This window comes from Bacillus rossius, chromosome 12, assembly GCF_032445375.1.
Source record: "Bacillus rossius redtenbacheri isolate Brsri chromosome 12, Brsri_v3, whole genome shotgun sequence".
NCBI classification, from domain to species: domain Eukaryota; kingdom Metazoa; phylum Arthropoda; class Insecta; order Phasmatodea; family Bacillidae; genus Bacillus; species Bacillus rossius.
In genome coordinates, this window is record NC_086339.1 from 12,107,238 (window position 1) to 12,125,212 (window position 17,975).

The 17,975-nt window shown below is 40.7% G+C and overlaps 1 protein-coding gene across 1 annotated transcript; it reads right to left on the reverse strand.

Annotated features, from left to right (window-relative positions):
* Positions 1 to 3,449: 3,449 nt before the first annotated feature.
* On the reverse strand, positions 3,450 to 16,401 carry LOC134537534 (alkaline phosphatase-like). The gene is made up of 9 exons (XM_063378061.1): positions 15,627 to 16,401; positions 13,954 to 14,156; positions 13,080 to 13,272; positions 12,355 to 12,518; positions 9,324 to 9,537; positions 8,672 to 8,805; positions 6,954 to 7,161; positions 5,864 to 6,085; positions 3,450 to 5,266 (listed from the first exon to the last, which is right to left on the reverse strand). The coding sequence occupies exons 1-9, from the start codon at positions 15,700 to 15,702 to the stop codon at positions 5,085 to 5,087; spliced, it is 1,596 nt and encodes a 531-aa protein (XP_063234131.1). The 5' UTR covers positions 15,703 to 16,401; the 3' UTR covers positions 3,450 to 5,084.
* Positions 16,402 to 17,975: the final 1,574 nt, after the last annotated feature.

Below are 17,975 nucleotides of genomic sequence, written 5' to 3' on the forward strand. Positions count from 1 at the left end.
ATATATGGCACGTAGTAAAATGGCTTGCATTTTCAGTTTTTATTTTTTCAACAATATAATGATATATCAAAACATTATGACATGTTATGTGTTCTCATGTTGCAAATACGTTTATAAAACTTGGGCTTGGAACACGAAATTTAACATAGAATTCTTTAAAATAATGCCAAGCATGGTAAATATACGCAAATTATGTTTTCAACTACATTTCTGTACACGAATCACACGTACCTACCTAGTTTCTAGACCCGCCGCTAGAATTCTCTGCTGTAGATGCTATGTCGACTGTTGAGTCATTTGATTAGCAGACCGAGATTTTAAATCATATAATGAAACGGCGCCGATAAAAGCAAAAAAAGACTTGAAAAAAGCCGAACCCCGGCTTTGGACCTGATTTACGACAAGGAAAATTATTATAATACTGCCCACCCCATTTTTTTTTTTTTCATAAACAGTTAATATAATACCGTTCTCCGTTGTCTTTGTGGTCTTCGGTGGGTGGACGCGAACAACACGTAGTTTTCGCACTACCGCTAGAATTCACTGTCGGAGCAGCTATGACGACTATCGAATCATTCGATTTGCAGAGCAAAACTTTAAATTCTACGATAAAATGGCTCCTATAAAAACGAAAAATACTTGAAAAAAATACTAAACATCGGCTTTGGACCTAATATTATTAAATTACTGAACATCTTGTTAAAACTCATTTAACAGTTGATACTATAAAATTTCCGTTTTGTCTTTGTGAACCTCGGTTCGCGGCTCGCGCATGACACGCGCCTCATCGCCTCTACGCGCTAGGCAGTGCCGGTATAGCACATATATGGGATTTTAGCGATGACCCTGTAGATTTTCAGCCGATCCTATATTAATTAAATTATTATATATGTTACATTTCTCATACCTATGAACTACGTGAAAGCCCCCATTAAAGACTTTACGCTGCCAAAATACTACACGTTATAAACGAATACTCTAAACGAAAAAAATTGTAAAGGCAAGTGTAGTGGCTTTTTAAGTGCCGTTTGAGATCAGAAATGTCGAGAGTTTGCAGACAGACCCGAACAAGACACTTGCTCAAGGGGCGTCGCCCGCGTCGAACTGCAGCAGCACGAGGACGTACGACGAGGCGGACACGCACATGGACGCCAGCAGCGGGAAGTCCAGGGCGAAGAAGCCTCCGCCGCTGAACTCCACCCTCCGCCTGGACGCCGTGGTCGCGAGGTCCCTGAGCCGCAGGGACGCCTCGTCGCCGACCCCGGGGTGCAGGGCCAGGTCCTGCGCGGCTCCAGGGGTCCGCCGCGCCTCCCCCGCGGCGAGCCCGCAGGCGCACGCCACGGCCACCGTCTCGGCCACATAGAACCCCGACCAGGCCATCGTGGAGGCCAGGTCGCGGGTCGCCGTCGACCCGCGCGCGACGACGGACGCCGCCAGCTGGCAGCTCCTGATGAAGTTCACGAAGCTGGTCAGCACCGCGAACATGACCGGCACGCCGTACGCGTCGTTCACCAGGCCGCAGAGGGTGTGGAGCTTGTGGTGCGCGACCCCCAGACGGGAGATGCTCCCCAGCAGAGCGCGGTTCGAAACCGCCCACCGGCCATCAGGTTTCCCGCGGACCGCTCTCCCGCGCGTTCGAGGCGAGCCCACTCGATGCGGCAGCTCGTCGGCGTATATCGCCGGGACCTCGAACTGCACCGCGGACTCGCTCTGGGTCGACCTCGCCTCCAGAATCTCCAACTCCAGGTGTATCTTCTGGTTCAGGACGGCGAATCTCTGCCGCAGCAGCAGGACCACGCCGACGTAGTTGGATATCATCGCCACGATCACGGCGTCCGTCAAGTTCAAGCCCAGCGCGGTCATACAGAACACAGACCACTCGTGCTTCAGGAAAGCGTCGTAAGCGCCGTAAGCATTGCCGCTGCAAGCAGAGGCGGTTATTGCAAGCACTGAGAATACTCCGACCGTAATCCATTTATGACATTTCTTGTAAAACGCTTGTACGTTTTCCATTATCATGGGATCCACTTCGCTGAATATTTGGAGTATTTTTTCTCTGTCTCCCTTGTTGGTACACATCTTTATTCGCTCAACTAAACTGGTCACAAACATTGTGTTGATGCTGATTATTAATGTTATACTTTCTCCATTCGTAGAATATTTATCCTCTTTTTTGATGTACAGAAAAGTGAAGTATAAGTAAGCCGCAGCTGAGATTAAAGTATTTAATAGCATGTAGGTTATCGATCTAGTAGATAGGCTGAGTTTCCAAGTTACCTTTCCTTTAGATTTTTGTAATAAAACTGGTTCGTAAGGGTCGACACCAAATACTCTTGAAACTGTCTGCAAAGGCTTGAGACAGTCGCAAATAGTGAACTGCTTGGCGGTAGACATTTTACCTGGAAGTAAAAGAATTTCTCTTTTAAAAATAAATATTATATTTACTTATTTTAAATGTTTAATGACGTGTATGACTTAAGTAACGTTGTTTAAATTTAAATGTTGTATAACTTTGCCTAACCCGAAACAGCAAAAAAGAATTAAACAACAACAAGAATATACAAGTGAATAACAAATTACTTAAAAACATTCATAGCCTAAAGAATCAGAGGATCGTTGTCGTCAAAGAGCCATCGTCAAAACGGCATAAATTAACACAAAAACCATAATCATTCTCAATAAACGCAGATGAAGACGATAAAACACTGTCAATAATAAAATAAGGAATGAAGGTCGGTAAAAAAAAGAAACACCTGAATAGCACATTTCAAATCGTAACAAAGAGGTCAAAATTAAAATAAACAACAAAGTAAGATGAAAGGGAAACATCACACTATTTCAGTAAAGTCAGTGAAAACCGAAAGTCTTTCGATCTTTTAGCTAATAATTTGATGTTTACGTAAAAAACTGTTTTACTTGTAGAATTGTTGTGTGATATAATATTCTATGTATTAAACACAATAAATTAAATATTTTTTCTTTTATTTAAGTAATGGACACTCAAACTGGTTTTCCTGAACCTTATGTGAAAATATTCTACAACTTAGCTTCCATTAAAGTACTGTTGGATGAAGCTAAGAAGAGGCTGTTAATAATGGACACACACGCAGTATGCAATTTGAATTTAAATGGAATAACGAGTGGAGGTGAGCTTTTATAATAATTTTTGACGTGAAAGATAATGAAAAAAATAAATAAATAATGCGACTAAAAATGTTAAGAAGCCGAATATATATAGCCAACTGGATTACTTTCCTCTCGAAAACATAATTGTGAACAATCTGATGTGGCAGTGAATTTTGTGATTTTTGACGCTGATAAAACGTAGGGCAGACAAAAATCACTACTTTTAAATAACGCATTTAGAAGAAGCTGCCTTCGAATTCAATTATAAGCCCAGTTAATCCAATCGTAATCCATACTTACGTTTTTGTTATAGTCTCTTTTTTTTATGACTCTTCGTCTATGTGAAATGTTTTCTGTGCCTTGTGGTTCTAAGAGCTGCTGCTTTCTGAAATGTCCCTGTGTTGCGCTGCCTTGATAAAAAAAAAATTGTCTGGGAAGTGACAAGCGTCTGCGTCGATCCACTGCCATGGTTTGTAATTTTCACGTCACCCAACGTTCAGTCGCGTCATTAAAGCACTCGGAACACTCGCTTGTCAACGAAACAATGACAGCCCTCCCTGCCTTGCCTCGATAACTCACTTCTGATTGTTTCCCGTGCAGCACTCTATTGATCAGCTTCGACCCGTTACTATTAAATAAGTAATGAGAGAGTTGAGGCCAGGGCGTGCACATAAGGGTTAAGTAAATACATTTTCACGTCAAATATTTGAATTTTTCTTGCAATACGTGCAATTTTTTTTGTAAACATGGCAAATTATGTTATGTTGTTAATTTTGATGCTAAAAGGAACCATATATTAAAAGTTTCAGGATAATATTTATAAACTATTTTTTCCCCTAGTGATCAATAGAACATTTGCTCCTAAAATTTGTAGCTATTTTTTCTGGAAAAAATTAGTTGTAATTTTCAAATAAATATATATTAATCTTTGAGTCGATAAATTTACTGACGATGAGATTTCTCTCATTTTTAAGTAGGTTTGTTTTCTCTGGTATCATATATACATGCGTTTGCATTTTGGTTGTTCTTTATTTTTTATATATTGTCGAATCAATAAATACTGTATCTAAACTAAAATTTATTTGCTGTTTTAAAGTTATAAAAAAAATACCATTTAAAATAGATGTACATTTCGTCTCGTTTTTGTAGCATGTATATATATGCTTTAAGTATTTTTTATTTTTAATTAGATGAATAGCATAATTTAAATATCGCATTTAGGACCAAGAGTAGTTGTAGCACTCATGCACAAGGTTACATTTGTAGCGTGTAACATTTCCTGAAAAAAAGTGTAATTGGATAAAGGAAAGAGAATTTATTACACACACATAAAAAAAATTCTTTACTTTTTACAAGGATTCCTTCGGATAACAGTTCCTAAGAAATAGTTTTTAATAATATAAAAAGCTATTGTTACTTTGTATTACAAATGGCCATGGTCATTGTTTAAATATATGAAATACGTATTTTCGAGATAAAACTGAATTTTTTTTTTTTTACGAAAATTGGAGCATAATTACAATTTTTACTGATTTTTTTTCAAATACAATGATTTATTTTAACTATGTAAAATAAAATAAAATAATCAATAATTTAACTTTAATATGCCTTATAGTGCTTGTTAATGTGCTCAGTTAATACTGGAAAGCTATTCAGGTAGCTATTGGAGGCACTTAGGACAACACAAGAGCTTAAATGCCCGGGTAAGAATCCGAACCCAGCATTTTGTAGCGATACAGTTGTGTGTTCGAGTAAATGAACAAATTTACAAACACCTGTAATTATTTTACGTGAGTATATCTGTTCCGTTTAACAACAACAACAACAACCAAATTGTGCGCGGTGTGCAGTGTCCGCGAAATCATGGTATCTACTCGGACACTGGTCTTGACGTCAGCTGAAAATTTTTCGGAAGTCCTGGCTGTGGATCGCAAGCCGGTGCTGACCAGGATCGGTGTTTAAGTCCATCTTCGGCGGACCAGCGCCCTGAAGACAGTCGCCACGAGGACGGTCCCCGCCTGAGGCAGCAGTCCCCGGGCCCCGGAGGAAGGGGCGTACGGCCCCAGCCGGGCCGCGTAGGCCATCACGTGGGCCACGTAGTTCTGCTCGTGCAGCGAGTGGAACAGGTGCGCCATCGGCCCTGGGGGGCAGGTCCCGTACCACAGCTCCGTCATCCCGAAACTCGTTTCGCAACTGTGGGAATACTCGCAGCTGAACAATCTACAGTAAATTTATGTGTGAACTTCCTCGTCCGAGTCGCTCGTGTGCTCCACAGATACGCGAACACAACCCCGTGGGGAAAAAAACAAACAAAAACAGATTGAAAGTTTATTTTCAGCATGAGAACACACTAATTTGCTCGTTACCGAGGTTAGATGTTTACAAATCACTGACGGGTACTGAAAGACTCTATCAAATCATATATGTATAAGTTCGATTTGAGGCATGCTGTATCACGATCTTTATGGACACTATTCTCTTTGGATCCCAACCATGAAATTAAATAAGTGCTTTTGATTTTGAAATATATATGTGTATTTATTAAAAAATTATCAAAAGCCCCTCAAATGTTTTTGCTCATACACATTACATTGGCCATCCATTGCTACCTACCAAATTTTTATGAAAATCCAATGTCGTCGTCGGACAAAGTCACGTACAGACGCCGATCCCTCTGGTTTTTTTAGGGAGACCTGGCTTTGCTCGATGGTATACCCAATAGAGTCTAGCAGCGCACCTGTGGCGTAGACCGCGACGTCCACTCCGGTGTGGTGGGCCTCGTCGGAGGTTATGGCCGCCTGCTGGTGGTAGTGGAAGCTGGTGGTGTCCACAGTGCTGGGGTCCGGCCTGACCACGGTGCCGTTCGGCCCGACGCTGTAGTTGTAGGCGTGCGATTCCCCCGTAGCGTAGGTCAGCGTCGTGAACGGCACGCCGTCGTCCAAGGACAACCCTCCGATACCTGCGCGGTGCGACAACGGTCACCGCCGGGAACAAGAAGAAACGACCACGGGGTCAAACACCTCTGATGGGTGGACTCCGCAGTTCTTCCCAAGTCCCTATTTCTCACTGGCTATCATAACAGCACATTTCTGTAATAGTTTTACATGTTAGTTGTGGCCAAACTTGAGTTCAGACACAACATGATCTGTATACAGGACATTCCTTTAGATGAAATGTGGGCCAGTTGCAGAAGCAGGCCAAAGGTAAAAACAAAAATTGAATTTTAGTCCAACGTGAAATGAAACAACCAATATTCCTGGTCTTTAATGATTGACAAAGTGATAAAAGTACTGCACACATTTTTAGCTGCAATATCCCTCCTTTGAGCTTGCAATTTTGACTCAAACTTGACTCGAGTTTTTTCTGTAACAGTCCATAAACGACCAGCATGCTGCAAGCTTGTCACTACAAGACTGCGAGCTCAGGTTGAAACATTGAAAAACATTAATTGTAGTTGCGGTTGCCAATTTGTCCACATGGAGTTCTGTGGATAAAGATTACCACTGGCTAAGAGACTCGTGGGGTGTTTTTAAAGTATGCACAGTCCAGTGAAAACACCAGTTGTCCGCAAGCACATGTCATTGACTAAGAGAGCTCGTGGAGTGTTTCAAAGTATGCACAGTCCAGTTACAGAGGTGAAAGTAACATGGAGTTGTTTTTAAGTCCAGACTGCTAGTTTTATATTTGGCTATCAGTCTGGACTTAAAAAAACAACTCTAAGTTACTTTCACCTCTGTAACTGGACTGTGCATACTTTGAAACACTCCACGAGCTCTCTTAGCCAATGGCATGTGCTTGCTGACTAACCGCTGTTGTTCCCCACTCACCGAGGATGTCGTTTCCGCGGGCCGGGTAGCCGTTGATGGACAGCGAGTGGGCGTGGTCGCTGGTGACGATCACCAGGGTGTCCGTCCTGTCCGTCAGCCGGACCCAGTCCAGGACCTCCTGCACGGCGTCCGACATGGCCGCCGTCTCGTTCACTGCCCTGCTCGCGTGCCCGATGTGATGCGCCATGTCGATCATGCCGCCTTCGACCTGCATGGGGCCGCAGAGTCTCGTGACATTGGCAACCCTGATAACTTCGAGAGTACCTGTCCCATGCCGCAGCACAGCACTACAATGAATCAAGACATGTAATCCACTTGGACCAAGCCCAGATTATTGTAAATATATCCAGCTACACCCCGAGATTAATCAGAGATGCCATGGAAACAAAAAAAAAACACTCAGATAACCTCAAAAAAAAACACATAGAAATCTTTCGCCATAACCAGGCGTGAACATCATCCAAAAATTATCCTCAGTCAAGGCGACAGGACCTACTGAGTACACTCGTGCTGATTGGCCAAATCCTCCTCTAATTACGGCCATCTACAGGAACTAATCACAGCTCGAATGAGGTTAGGCTTTATAAACACTGTTACAGAACATCATGCCTTCAGTTTTTAGTCGCCATTAAAGATGAGTGCAACAAGTCATGACGAAGCGTAAGGGCACGGATATCGCCTCAACCAAGAAGCCACTGTTTCAAACCACTGTATAAATAATCTTACGGAAGCGAAATTGTGTGACGTATCATGTGATACAAGCACGCTCGGTTGTTTATTGGCTGCGCAGGACTTCGGAAATGGCCTGGTAACTGACTGGCTCTCCACCGCTGTGTAGAGCTCGCTTTTGGGTGGGTCTATCAGGACAAGAAAATTCCGCGAATTGATTTGGTGACAGCGCAAAATCCAAGGACTTGTGTGTTTGAGTTGCTTGTGTATGGAACGATAATTCATATGACACATCTTTCACGAATCTGAGCCAATGACATACCTACAATTGAATAAATGCCCTGATTGTTAGCCAACGAAGAGATTCTGTTAGTCCGAGTTTGCTGAGGTTTGATAAATTTAACCTACATGTAATTTAACCCACAAATTTTCCACCCTCTTTATATACACGAATACCTGGAGTCATACATTGTAGTAGGTAACTAAATGTTTAGAGGAAAAAAGTGGGAAGCAACCTATTAAAAACTCCAGATTTAATATAAACTTTTGTTATTTTTATCCAAAATCAGGTGACCATGGAAGTTCGCAGTACTATCGGGCAACAGACTGGACTCCTCAATGATGTACAGTACTTAATAGAATCTACGGCAGCTATATTTAAATGTAATACGCTTTTTGGTTAGACCTCTCAGAATTAATTTCTGCAAAGCAATTTTTAAGTGTTAAATACCTATAAAAAATGTCTCCGAATTGTTGTAGCAAAAGAAAAACCTTGCTTGTTTGTAATTGAAAACAGTAGAATTTCACAGTTCTAAGTTTTTTGGAGCTTAATGAATTTCACAGACCCCTGTAATCTTCGCCAGGATAACTGACTGATCAGTCGAGACTGAGTACGAGATTGACTGGGGCCCACCGATTCTAGATAACACATCGCAAACAGAGTTAAAGAGGATTTATTACCCTAAATCCTGCTGCAAAATGTGAACATAATATATTAAAATCGTTTGAATAAATTGCTGTTTATGAAATAGATAACCAAGATCACTCACCATGAGAAAAAATCCTTTTCTATTTTTGCTGAGAACTTTTATTGCGGTTGAAGTCATCTCGCTGAGAGAGGGCATGCCCATTGGAGTCCGGTCTCTCTCAAAATCATAGGCAATGTGGCTGTTGGCGAAAATTCCTGTTGGTAACAAATTTTGTCTCAAAATGTGGATGTTCTTTCTGAAATTTCTGTAAAATAAACTGCAGATATATACTCTAATATTTTAATAAATGATACATTGTTTATAATTAATCATTACTAGCATTTTTGAGGTCGTACATAAATCACCAATTAAGTTTCTGTTAGTCAAGTTTGCTATCAGCATTTTTGATCTCATATTGAATTCATCATTTTTGTGCAGATGCACGTGTTTTTTTTAATATAGTGCAATGAATTATAACCATTATAATCACCACTTCCCCATTTCTGTGAAGAAACATTATCACTATTAAAACTTCAATAGGAGTTCAAATTTATTTTTTTTTAATCTGGCCAAGTTTGTAACTGACTCATAGAATTGGCTTCTATAGTCTGTAAACTGTAACCTCATACTTCTTGTCCTGGATAAACAACAAATGATTATTAATTAAATTTATATATATTTATGTCATTATGTCATAAAACCTTTTTCGCCATGCAGGCTCTAAAAGACTCACCCATCACATAGTCTGTGTTGTTGACGTCCAGCTGTCGGAGGTCCTGAGTGTTGTTCAGGACACTGTAGGTCACCCCTCTCTTCCTCTTGTCCTGCTGCCAGACAGACGTTAGCTCAAGTCCGTCCTCTCTCCTGCAGGTGGAATTCTCCACAGGATCTGATGGCCCCGTTAGAGGGTGCGTGTTCAGGCACTGCCTTCCTCCACCCATTATGACCTGCAAGTGTGTTTCGAGGGTATTGACCTGGCCAAAATGTATGTTCTGATTTACATTCGTAGATCATTTATCTGGTATCAGTTTCCAGATAACTGTTCCCTGTAAAATACGAGATTGACTTCATCCATAATTCTTAATTGATTACATATTTGCTCCTCTTTGAATGAGCGAGAATGACTACTTGAGGATTTCACTAAAAAAGATTCTTACTTTGAGTAATAAAATATCATAAACAAAGTATGACCAAACTAATGAACATTAGAGCTTAGTGTGATTCTTTTGTATATCTTACAGATCAGTGAACGGTGTTATATTATATCGCTGTTTTTTTTTTCTTTTTTTAAATTTTGTATTGGGGTTTTATTAGGATACAGCAATCCAGTTACTTCAGCTATTGTATTCGTCTGTGTACAGAGAAGTATGTATTGATATTTGCTTTATTATCACACCCATCTACTTCGCTGTTGAATTCAGCGGTAGTGTGGTCAACATCATAAGTATAACTGGAAGAATGTGTAGATGCTGTTACTTTTACCCATTTAAGCCGCTCATTGTTTGCTGCTTTGGCAATTAGGAAGTTTTATTGTTCACTCACCTGAAAATGATTAATGAATTAATTACTAGGTGTTTATATTGGTTTATAAAAATAAAGTGGTATACTTTTTTATGATATACTTGCATAAAAGTTTATTTTGATTTAATTGTGTGTTTCAGCTGTCGTTAATCCAATACTCGACTCTGAAATGTCTGGTACTCGAATTGTTAGATCCCTTGGTTTGAGTCAACATAAGGAATAACTTCTCTCAGAAAAAAAAACAGCAGCGAACAACTGGACAATTATCATACATGCAAATGACATTATGGTCAAATATAGTGTAAAATGGTAGGATCCAAATCTATTAGTCGTGCTCGAGAGTGAGAAACATGGTGAATATTTCTGTGAGCTGGTAAGTTTCCTAGGGGGACTCTGGCTTCTTCTGTTAGCTCATTCTGTCGATGCTCCATTCATGTCGTTGTCCTCGGTGTCGACTATACATAAACAATAATTAATTCATCAATGAATGGAAGATGATGGGGTAACAGGGTTTAATCCTCTGCATCTTGAGTATTTAATATTAAGTTGAGGGTTGCTGGAAGTTTTTTGTTTTACATTAAATTTTATGATTCAAATAAGCTTAAAGGTCTTTTTGAAGACAGCTTTTTTGAACTGGTGTAAATATTATAAATGTTGTATTCGCCCGCATTAAATGATCAGTTATTTGTTCACTCGAAGTTATAACTGAAACCTGTTTATAAATGCCACATCGTGCCGGAAAACAATTGGGGTAACTAAAGATGGTTCTGACGTGTGATTATTACGGAGCTCGAGATAAGAGATAACAGGACGATTGTATTGGAACGAGAGGCGGAGGACTGGTCGGAAGATCTTGTAACCTGCTCGATGGATGTGGTAGAGTCTGACATTTTTTTTCTGAAACATGATACTAATGAGGTCATGAAGAACCAAGATACATGAAAATAGTGGAATAGAAGAGGCTTATCAACAACCATACCCTTGGAAATTGTAACTATAAACTGGGGTTGTGATGATAATGGGGGTGAACATGAAGATAGTGATATAAATACTGAAAAATCAGCAAAAAATGGGGCGTGGCTATGTCATGGACACGGTCGTGGGTTGTACATGAATACGTGTACGTAACAGGTAATATTTTCTATATTAAATACAACATAAACTAATTTATGTATGTTATAATCATTTTTTATTATGACACTGTATATATTCACTGTAACTATTTTACACAAATACTAAATAATGCCCGGCATGCGTTTCAATGCCTAAATCAATTTTTTAAACGTATACTAAGCATCTCTCTTTATCTCTCTAATTCTCTATCTCTCTATGTATACCTCTATAACTCTCTCTATCTTTCTATTTATATCTCTATCTCTATATATCTTTCTACATATATATCTCTATAATCTTTCTAGCGGACCCGACAGACATTTTCCTGCCCAAATGTACATATGGCGGTAAGTATTTCTACACTGGACATTTTGTATCTTCTCATTATACATACCCCTCCTCTTGGGTACGCCACTGCCGTTACCAAAAACCTTTCCCATGTTTACGCAGAAGGCAACAACAATGCAAAAGCCCGTTGCCATGGAGGCTAATTATCTACAATGCTTAGTTTTTTTTGCTTTCAAAGCATGTTTTTTTTTTTAGTTTTTTCTTAACTCAGAATCGAGATAAAATATCCAATTGTGAATCTAAACCATCCTCGAATCCCCGTGAACTCACACAAAAAATTTCATCAAAATCGGTCCAGCCGTCTAGGAGGAGTTCAGTGACATACACACGCACACAAGAAATATATATATATATATATATATATATATATATATAAAGATTTTCTCTGTGTAATCGATGTATTTTGACGAGAGCTGATGATTGAAACTCAAACGAACGTCGTAGCTTCTCCGAGTCAATAGTTATACTAAATGGAAATCTCGAAAACGCAGCAAAATGACCTCAAAATGGTGGCGCTTCCCCCTCCATCGCGCGAGATGCGTCATAGTCCTCACTTAGCGCAACGAATTCTTTGATCCTTTAGCTATCCAGTGGTGTGATTAAATTTTGGATGGCGATGATAGATATGTAGCTGCAACACCAAATTGTATCCCCCGATTTTGCTATCATTCGTTTTTTGAATTGCCTCCCACTACGGAAGCAATTTTAAAGATGTATTCATGTCAAAAAATAAAATAATAAACCTAGATGGGGAGGATTAACCTCTCTTGGGGATGCCTCACCTTGATGCTCCTGCCCGGCTCGTCCTCCACGAGTTGCCGGGCGATGTCCTTGCAGCGCGCCGCCGATGGGGGCATCGCCTGATCGCACTCCCAGTACCTGCTCGGGTAGTGGGCGTACAAGGCGCTGGGGGTCGCGTGCGTCACCCGAGTCGTCGTGACAAAGCCTGTGGCAGAGGAGAACCACAGCGTGACCGAATCGCCAGTCTGTGTTGCAGTCACGTATCGAATACCTGCACGGCGCACTCCAGATGATCCGACCACTTTTGGATTCTTCCTATGTGTTTTCTTTCAAGCGAGAAGTTACTTAAATGTAAAAGCACTCGTTCAAATATGTTTTCGGTTAGAATTGATGAAGTTTATGTATCAATACCAACAGTGCTGATATTCAATAGATGTACGTCCTTACCAGGCGAATACATCAGAGTTTATTGCCACATGTATTTCGTGTTATTGTCTGAGCTAACAATACGAACTCCAAGTCTTCCAAAGAGGCACCTTCCATTAACATCAGGACCTGAGCAGGCACCACTTAACATCCTACACAGGTGCTTTCTAGGTTGGCAGCATTACATCTCACAAGTAGCACGTGGGTAAATATTCTGGCAGGGAATCTCCGAGTGGTAGGTTCCAACCAATGCATCCACCCTGTTCCACAGAATGATAAAAACACAGTCTACAAATAGCCGAACCCCCAAAATTTCGGGCTTTTAACTAATTACACTTACCAGTGTCCTTGCCCGCCTCGATGGCCCAGTGCAGCATGTTCTTCAGCCTCGCCTCCGGCCTCAGCGACGCCTCGCAGTCGTCCATCTTGACGGACTGGTCGACGCCGCCTGTCCTGTAGTTGCTCTTGACGCCGCTGAACAATGCCGTCGCGCTGGACGGGGAGTCGGGGACCTGCCTGTCTGCGTTGTACGTCTGCGATGGGAGAGACAGGGCAAACCAAACGTGGACTGCTTGCGCGTCATGAACACGTTGTGGCTGGTGTTGGAGCACAAGAATGGCCTGTGCTTCCTTTACTGCAAGCCACCTATACATAGTGGCCAGATTAAAAGGCGCGAAAGGAAACAATAATTGCAGAGTTCATTTCTATGACTTTAAAGTAGGAAGAAACTTGTTGGGCAATTGTTACACACTATGTTTATAGATATATCACTATTTTAATCTTACAAATATCAATTTTTTCAGGTGAGAAACCCATGAATCTCAATTTTATTTTGGTTTTGGCTTTTACGTCGCTTTGACATTCGAAAACTTAACGAAACAAATCAGCGATATTGAGTAAGGAATCTTCACGGTTTTTGTTTGTAAGGAACCACTCCTAGTTTGGTCAGGAATGATTTCGGGCAGCCATTGAAATCTGCTATCAGGTCGGCTGAACAAGTATCCTGAAAGGATACGAGTCCAACTGCGTCATGTCTGCAAAAGACCCATGGACCGAAATGGTTTGAGTTCGACTCGCGAGTAAGTTTTGGATAAGTATGAAACTGGAGAGTATTCATTATGCAAGGCTGAATAATAATTTGAAAATTGACAAGGACTGTCTCAACTGACGTTAGTGATGAACCACTGAAGAGAGAGAGGTAGGTGTTGGTTGACCTTGAGCAGGCCGACGTGGGGGAAGTGCTCGAAGGCCAGGCGGCCCTCCTCCTTGGCGCGGTAGATCCTGGCCGCCGTGACGGTGCTCGGACCCATGCCGTCCCCGACGAACAGCACCACGTTCCTGGCCTCGCCCTCGTTCCACCTGACCCGCAGCGCCGCCGTCAGCTCCTCCCGCGCCGCCGCGTTCCAGTCGTCAGCTCCTGAGACAACGTCCCAGCTAGAGCTACCCAGGCTGTGCAGCAGCAGCAGCACCTGTCCACTGTGTTGCATTTCATCGTGCAGTAATATCCGTTTGAGCATACATAATCCCTTGGAAACTCCCCCTTGTCGGTTTACGCTGATTTGGAGCAGATGCCAGTTCCCGAAACATCTCAATTGTTTCGTGACAGATAACCTACTTCATCGTTGTGTCATCCAGATTCATCACTAGGTTTGCTGTGGTTCGCTGTGTCACAAAGGAAGTTGTGGTTTTGCGTATTTACTGTTCTTGTTGTGTCCGTCCCGTCTTTGTCAGCCTATTGTGTCCTTTTTTTCTGATTAAATTCCTTTCAAGGAATTTCAAGGAAGGATGTAACATTTTGACATCAGCTGACATTGGCTGGTCCGGTCCTGAGAATATTTCTATGGAAATTAGCGTAGACCGTAAAGGCGTGTTTTTATGTTACAATCGATCTTCCCCACTGAAATATTTCCCAGAACACACGAAGTAATTCGAGGCCTGCTTTAATCTTAGATGCCCCTTCGTTTTACATCTTTAGATGCACGATTGTGGAGATTAAACTTAAGGTTTAATCTACGGCCAAGGAAAACCACGATGTCTCCCTTACAGATGATCCCACCGCCCTTGATCTTTAGATTTATAGACAGGCGGCGTGATATCTGAAGATGAATAACTGATTTCAACTAGCGAAATTAAATTCCTTGGCTATCACTTACAATCGATACATATATAACTGAAAGCTTGGAGACAGTCGAACTTATTCCTTGAACAAGTGTCTATGTGTCATGTGTCATTTTAGGACGCAGGTATTTCCAAGTTTTGAGTGAGTCTAGAAAACTGATCGATATTTCGTTACAATTACTTTAGAACGTGTTATATATCCAAATACAAGTTGACATTTGATTATTTTAACAACTGCACGTGTCCGTTGGAGTACCATTTGAAACAAATGTAGTTGTCGTTACTTACTTCGGCTGATTTTGACAATAAAACGTTGTTCGGGGGGGGGGGGGGGATGTCTCCGTGAAGGAGTTTGTTATTTTGGGTGATGTAGAGTGAGTTATTATAACACCTGGAATCGCAAACCCAAAGGTAGTAGTAACGATGTTGAGAATGATTGCATACGAAACCATTCAAACTCCTTGCTATTTGCAAAAGATTTTTGAATTAAAAAATCTTATATTTTTTAAATACCCTCCAGAAATAAATCCCTTAACCCGCCACTGTAGATAGTTATGTATTTAGGCAAATCGTCTTTAATCCAGTGATGGCCCCACACATAGAAGACGAGCATCTCTGAATATATATCATGTTTAAACACACACTGTTCGTTGGACTTTTTTTTTAACGAACACGCTCGTTTTTATTTTTTAAATGGTTTAAACTTTGAATGAAGTAATATATATTTTTTTTTTTTAAATTTTTATTGTTGGCTCCCGTCGCGACTTGCCTTCGCCCTCGATCCTCGCCACGACAACTGCGGTGCAGACGACGACGAAGGCAGCGACGACGGTTGTCGAAGCCATCTCGGCAGCTCTCTCGGTGCCGGGCAGACAGCACCCAGGGGGTATAACACACTGCGGCTGTAGGGCAGACCTCGACCCCCCTTCCCCTTCTACTCCTCACCCTCACACTAGCCCCGGGCGTGGACGACAAGCGGCGATAGCGGCGAAGGACGTCGCGCCACGGATAACCTACTGGCGCGCGAAGGCCATTGACAGCAGAACCCATCCAATCGGTTTTATTTGCGGAGCGACGACAGCGTGATTATCATCGCCTTTATCGCTCGCCGCCCAAGCGGAGTATCATCAAAGCTGTTTAGTCTTGTTAACGATCGTTAAACTGTTTTTTTTTGCGGCGAAATCCACGTTAAGGGTTTTTTTTTTTATTATTATTTCCCGCCGGCTTAAGATAAGCGCGGCCATCAAAAGAGAGTGTTTTTTCACCGCCTTGCGTTGAAGGCAAAACCCTTGCAGATGATCCGTTGACTTAGCCACGTGCCTTGCGAGATAAACCAAGACGTTCGTAAAGCAGCGAGGTTCCGGGTCAAAACACATTACTGCCTGTGGAGCAACAGTGGATGCCGATTTCGCAACTGAACACGATTTATTGATTTCTCGCGAGAGATGGCGTTTGTGGGTCACACGTGAACACATCAAATGTAGAATTTAAATCTAATTATATTAATTGGTTTTATTTATTACTGGCCGATAACCCGTAACTTTGCTCGTACAGTTTCAGGGTATTGCTGACATTGCACCAAAGTATGTAATTAATTCCAAACTTGTTTTTTGTCTAATGAGATAGACGCAAATCGTCAGGAGTATAATATATGTAATATCTATTAAATATTATAAAAACCATTCATGAACTATATATTTTTAAATAATTATGAGTAATCTTTTTTTTTTAATTTTTTGTTTGTATTAAGTATCTGATTTTATAAATTCCCGTTTAGTGTTTTTGAGGATAAATTTAACTTGTTCAAATCACACTTACCTCCTTTCCATATCAGAAGGTAGCCATTTTAAAAAATTGTGAAACACACACATATTATATTTTAATTAAGATTATGCCATTATTTACACTTACACTTTCATTTATTTTGGTTATAGCTAAGCTTAGAAAATGACATAATTTCAAATTATTGCAAAGTCATTATTTAAAGATTTTTTTTTAAAACAGATGTACTTTTATTTGAAATGTAGAGTACAGTTATCAAATTACTTATCCAGAATATTAGTATAAATTAAACCAAATTTCTTTTTCCGCATGGATACTTATGTGAAAATTCAGGGCTACAGATTTAGTAAATATAGCAGTATCCGTTAACTAAATAAAAACTCTGGTTTGTCGCAATAATTTTTATCCTGCCCCGTAGCCTATAATTTACCACACAAGGATTACACAGATTAAATATTTAAATATGCCACATGGAAGAGATTGGACGACGCGTTGGTAGATCTGGTGATTAAATAATCACGTTCTACACATGTGTGACGCCAGTGCACCAGAGTTCACGGACGCGACAAACTTTTCGATTAAAAAAGGTTTTTCCCCCCTTTTTCCATCGCGCCGCGTATGAACGTCAGAGTTTTTTTTTTTTTAAATTTTTAGTTTAACTGATACACTGGTAATACAATCATTATTCGTGTTTTTTTTAAGTTATGTTTAGTAAATTCGTTTCTTAAATGATCTGACATAATTTTAAATTAGTATCAAACAATTTTTTTCTCAAACTGATCCATTAAAAACAAACTTGTAAACACTGATTGCTGTATGTAGTGCAAATATAAATGGCAAGACAACATTTTATATCTAGTTGTTGGTTTCTTTCTGTCGCGCAAGTTAACAATCATGTTGTAATCGTGACAGAACAACATTGAGTTATTGTGTACACGCATTTCCCACCTACGCTACGGGGCGAACAAATAAAGACTTTTAAAATGTTTATTGCCAGTACGCACGCACTGAACATATGACAGCCATCGCAATTGCAACGTTTATTTGAGGGGGGAAAAATCACCGTGCGTGTACACATTTTAGAGATTTCTCAAATACATTTAGTGAACAAAATCTTTGACAATACGCTAATAATAGTAGTATTACCAACGCACCAGTGAAAAAGTTCTAACGTTCTAACGTCGCGCCATATGTCGTGGATATGGCGGACGTTATTGGTTACAACAAAATTCGTGTCCAACGCATCGCTCTTATAGTCATAAAGCGTAAATATTGACTCAAAGTTATCCGTGTCATTCGTCCGTCACCTGTCTGTCCGTCGATCACTTGACATGCA

Coding starts and splice junctions, on each gene's coding strand:
- LOC134537534 (XM_063378061.1), bottom strand. CDS start 15,702: ATGGCTTCGACAACCGTCGTCGCTGCCTTCGTCGTCGTCTGCACCGCA. Junction 14,157..15,626: donor GGCGAGGATCGAGGGCGAAG/GCAAGTCGCGAC, acceptor ACGTTGTCTCAG/GAGCTGACGACTGGAACGCG. Junction 12,519..13,079: donor CGAGGCGGGCAAGGACACTG/GTAAGTGTAATT, acceptor CCTCTGCCACAG/GCTTTGTCACGACGACTCGG.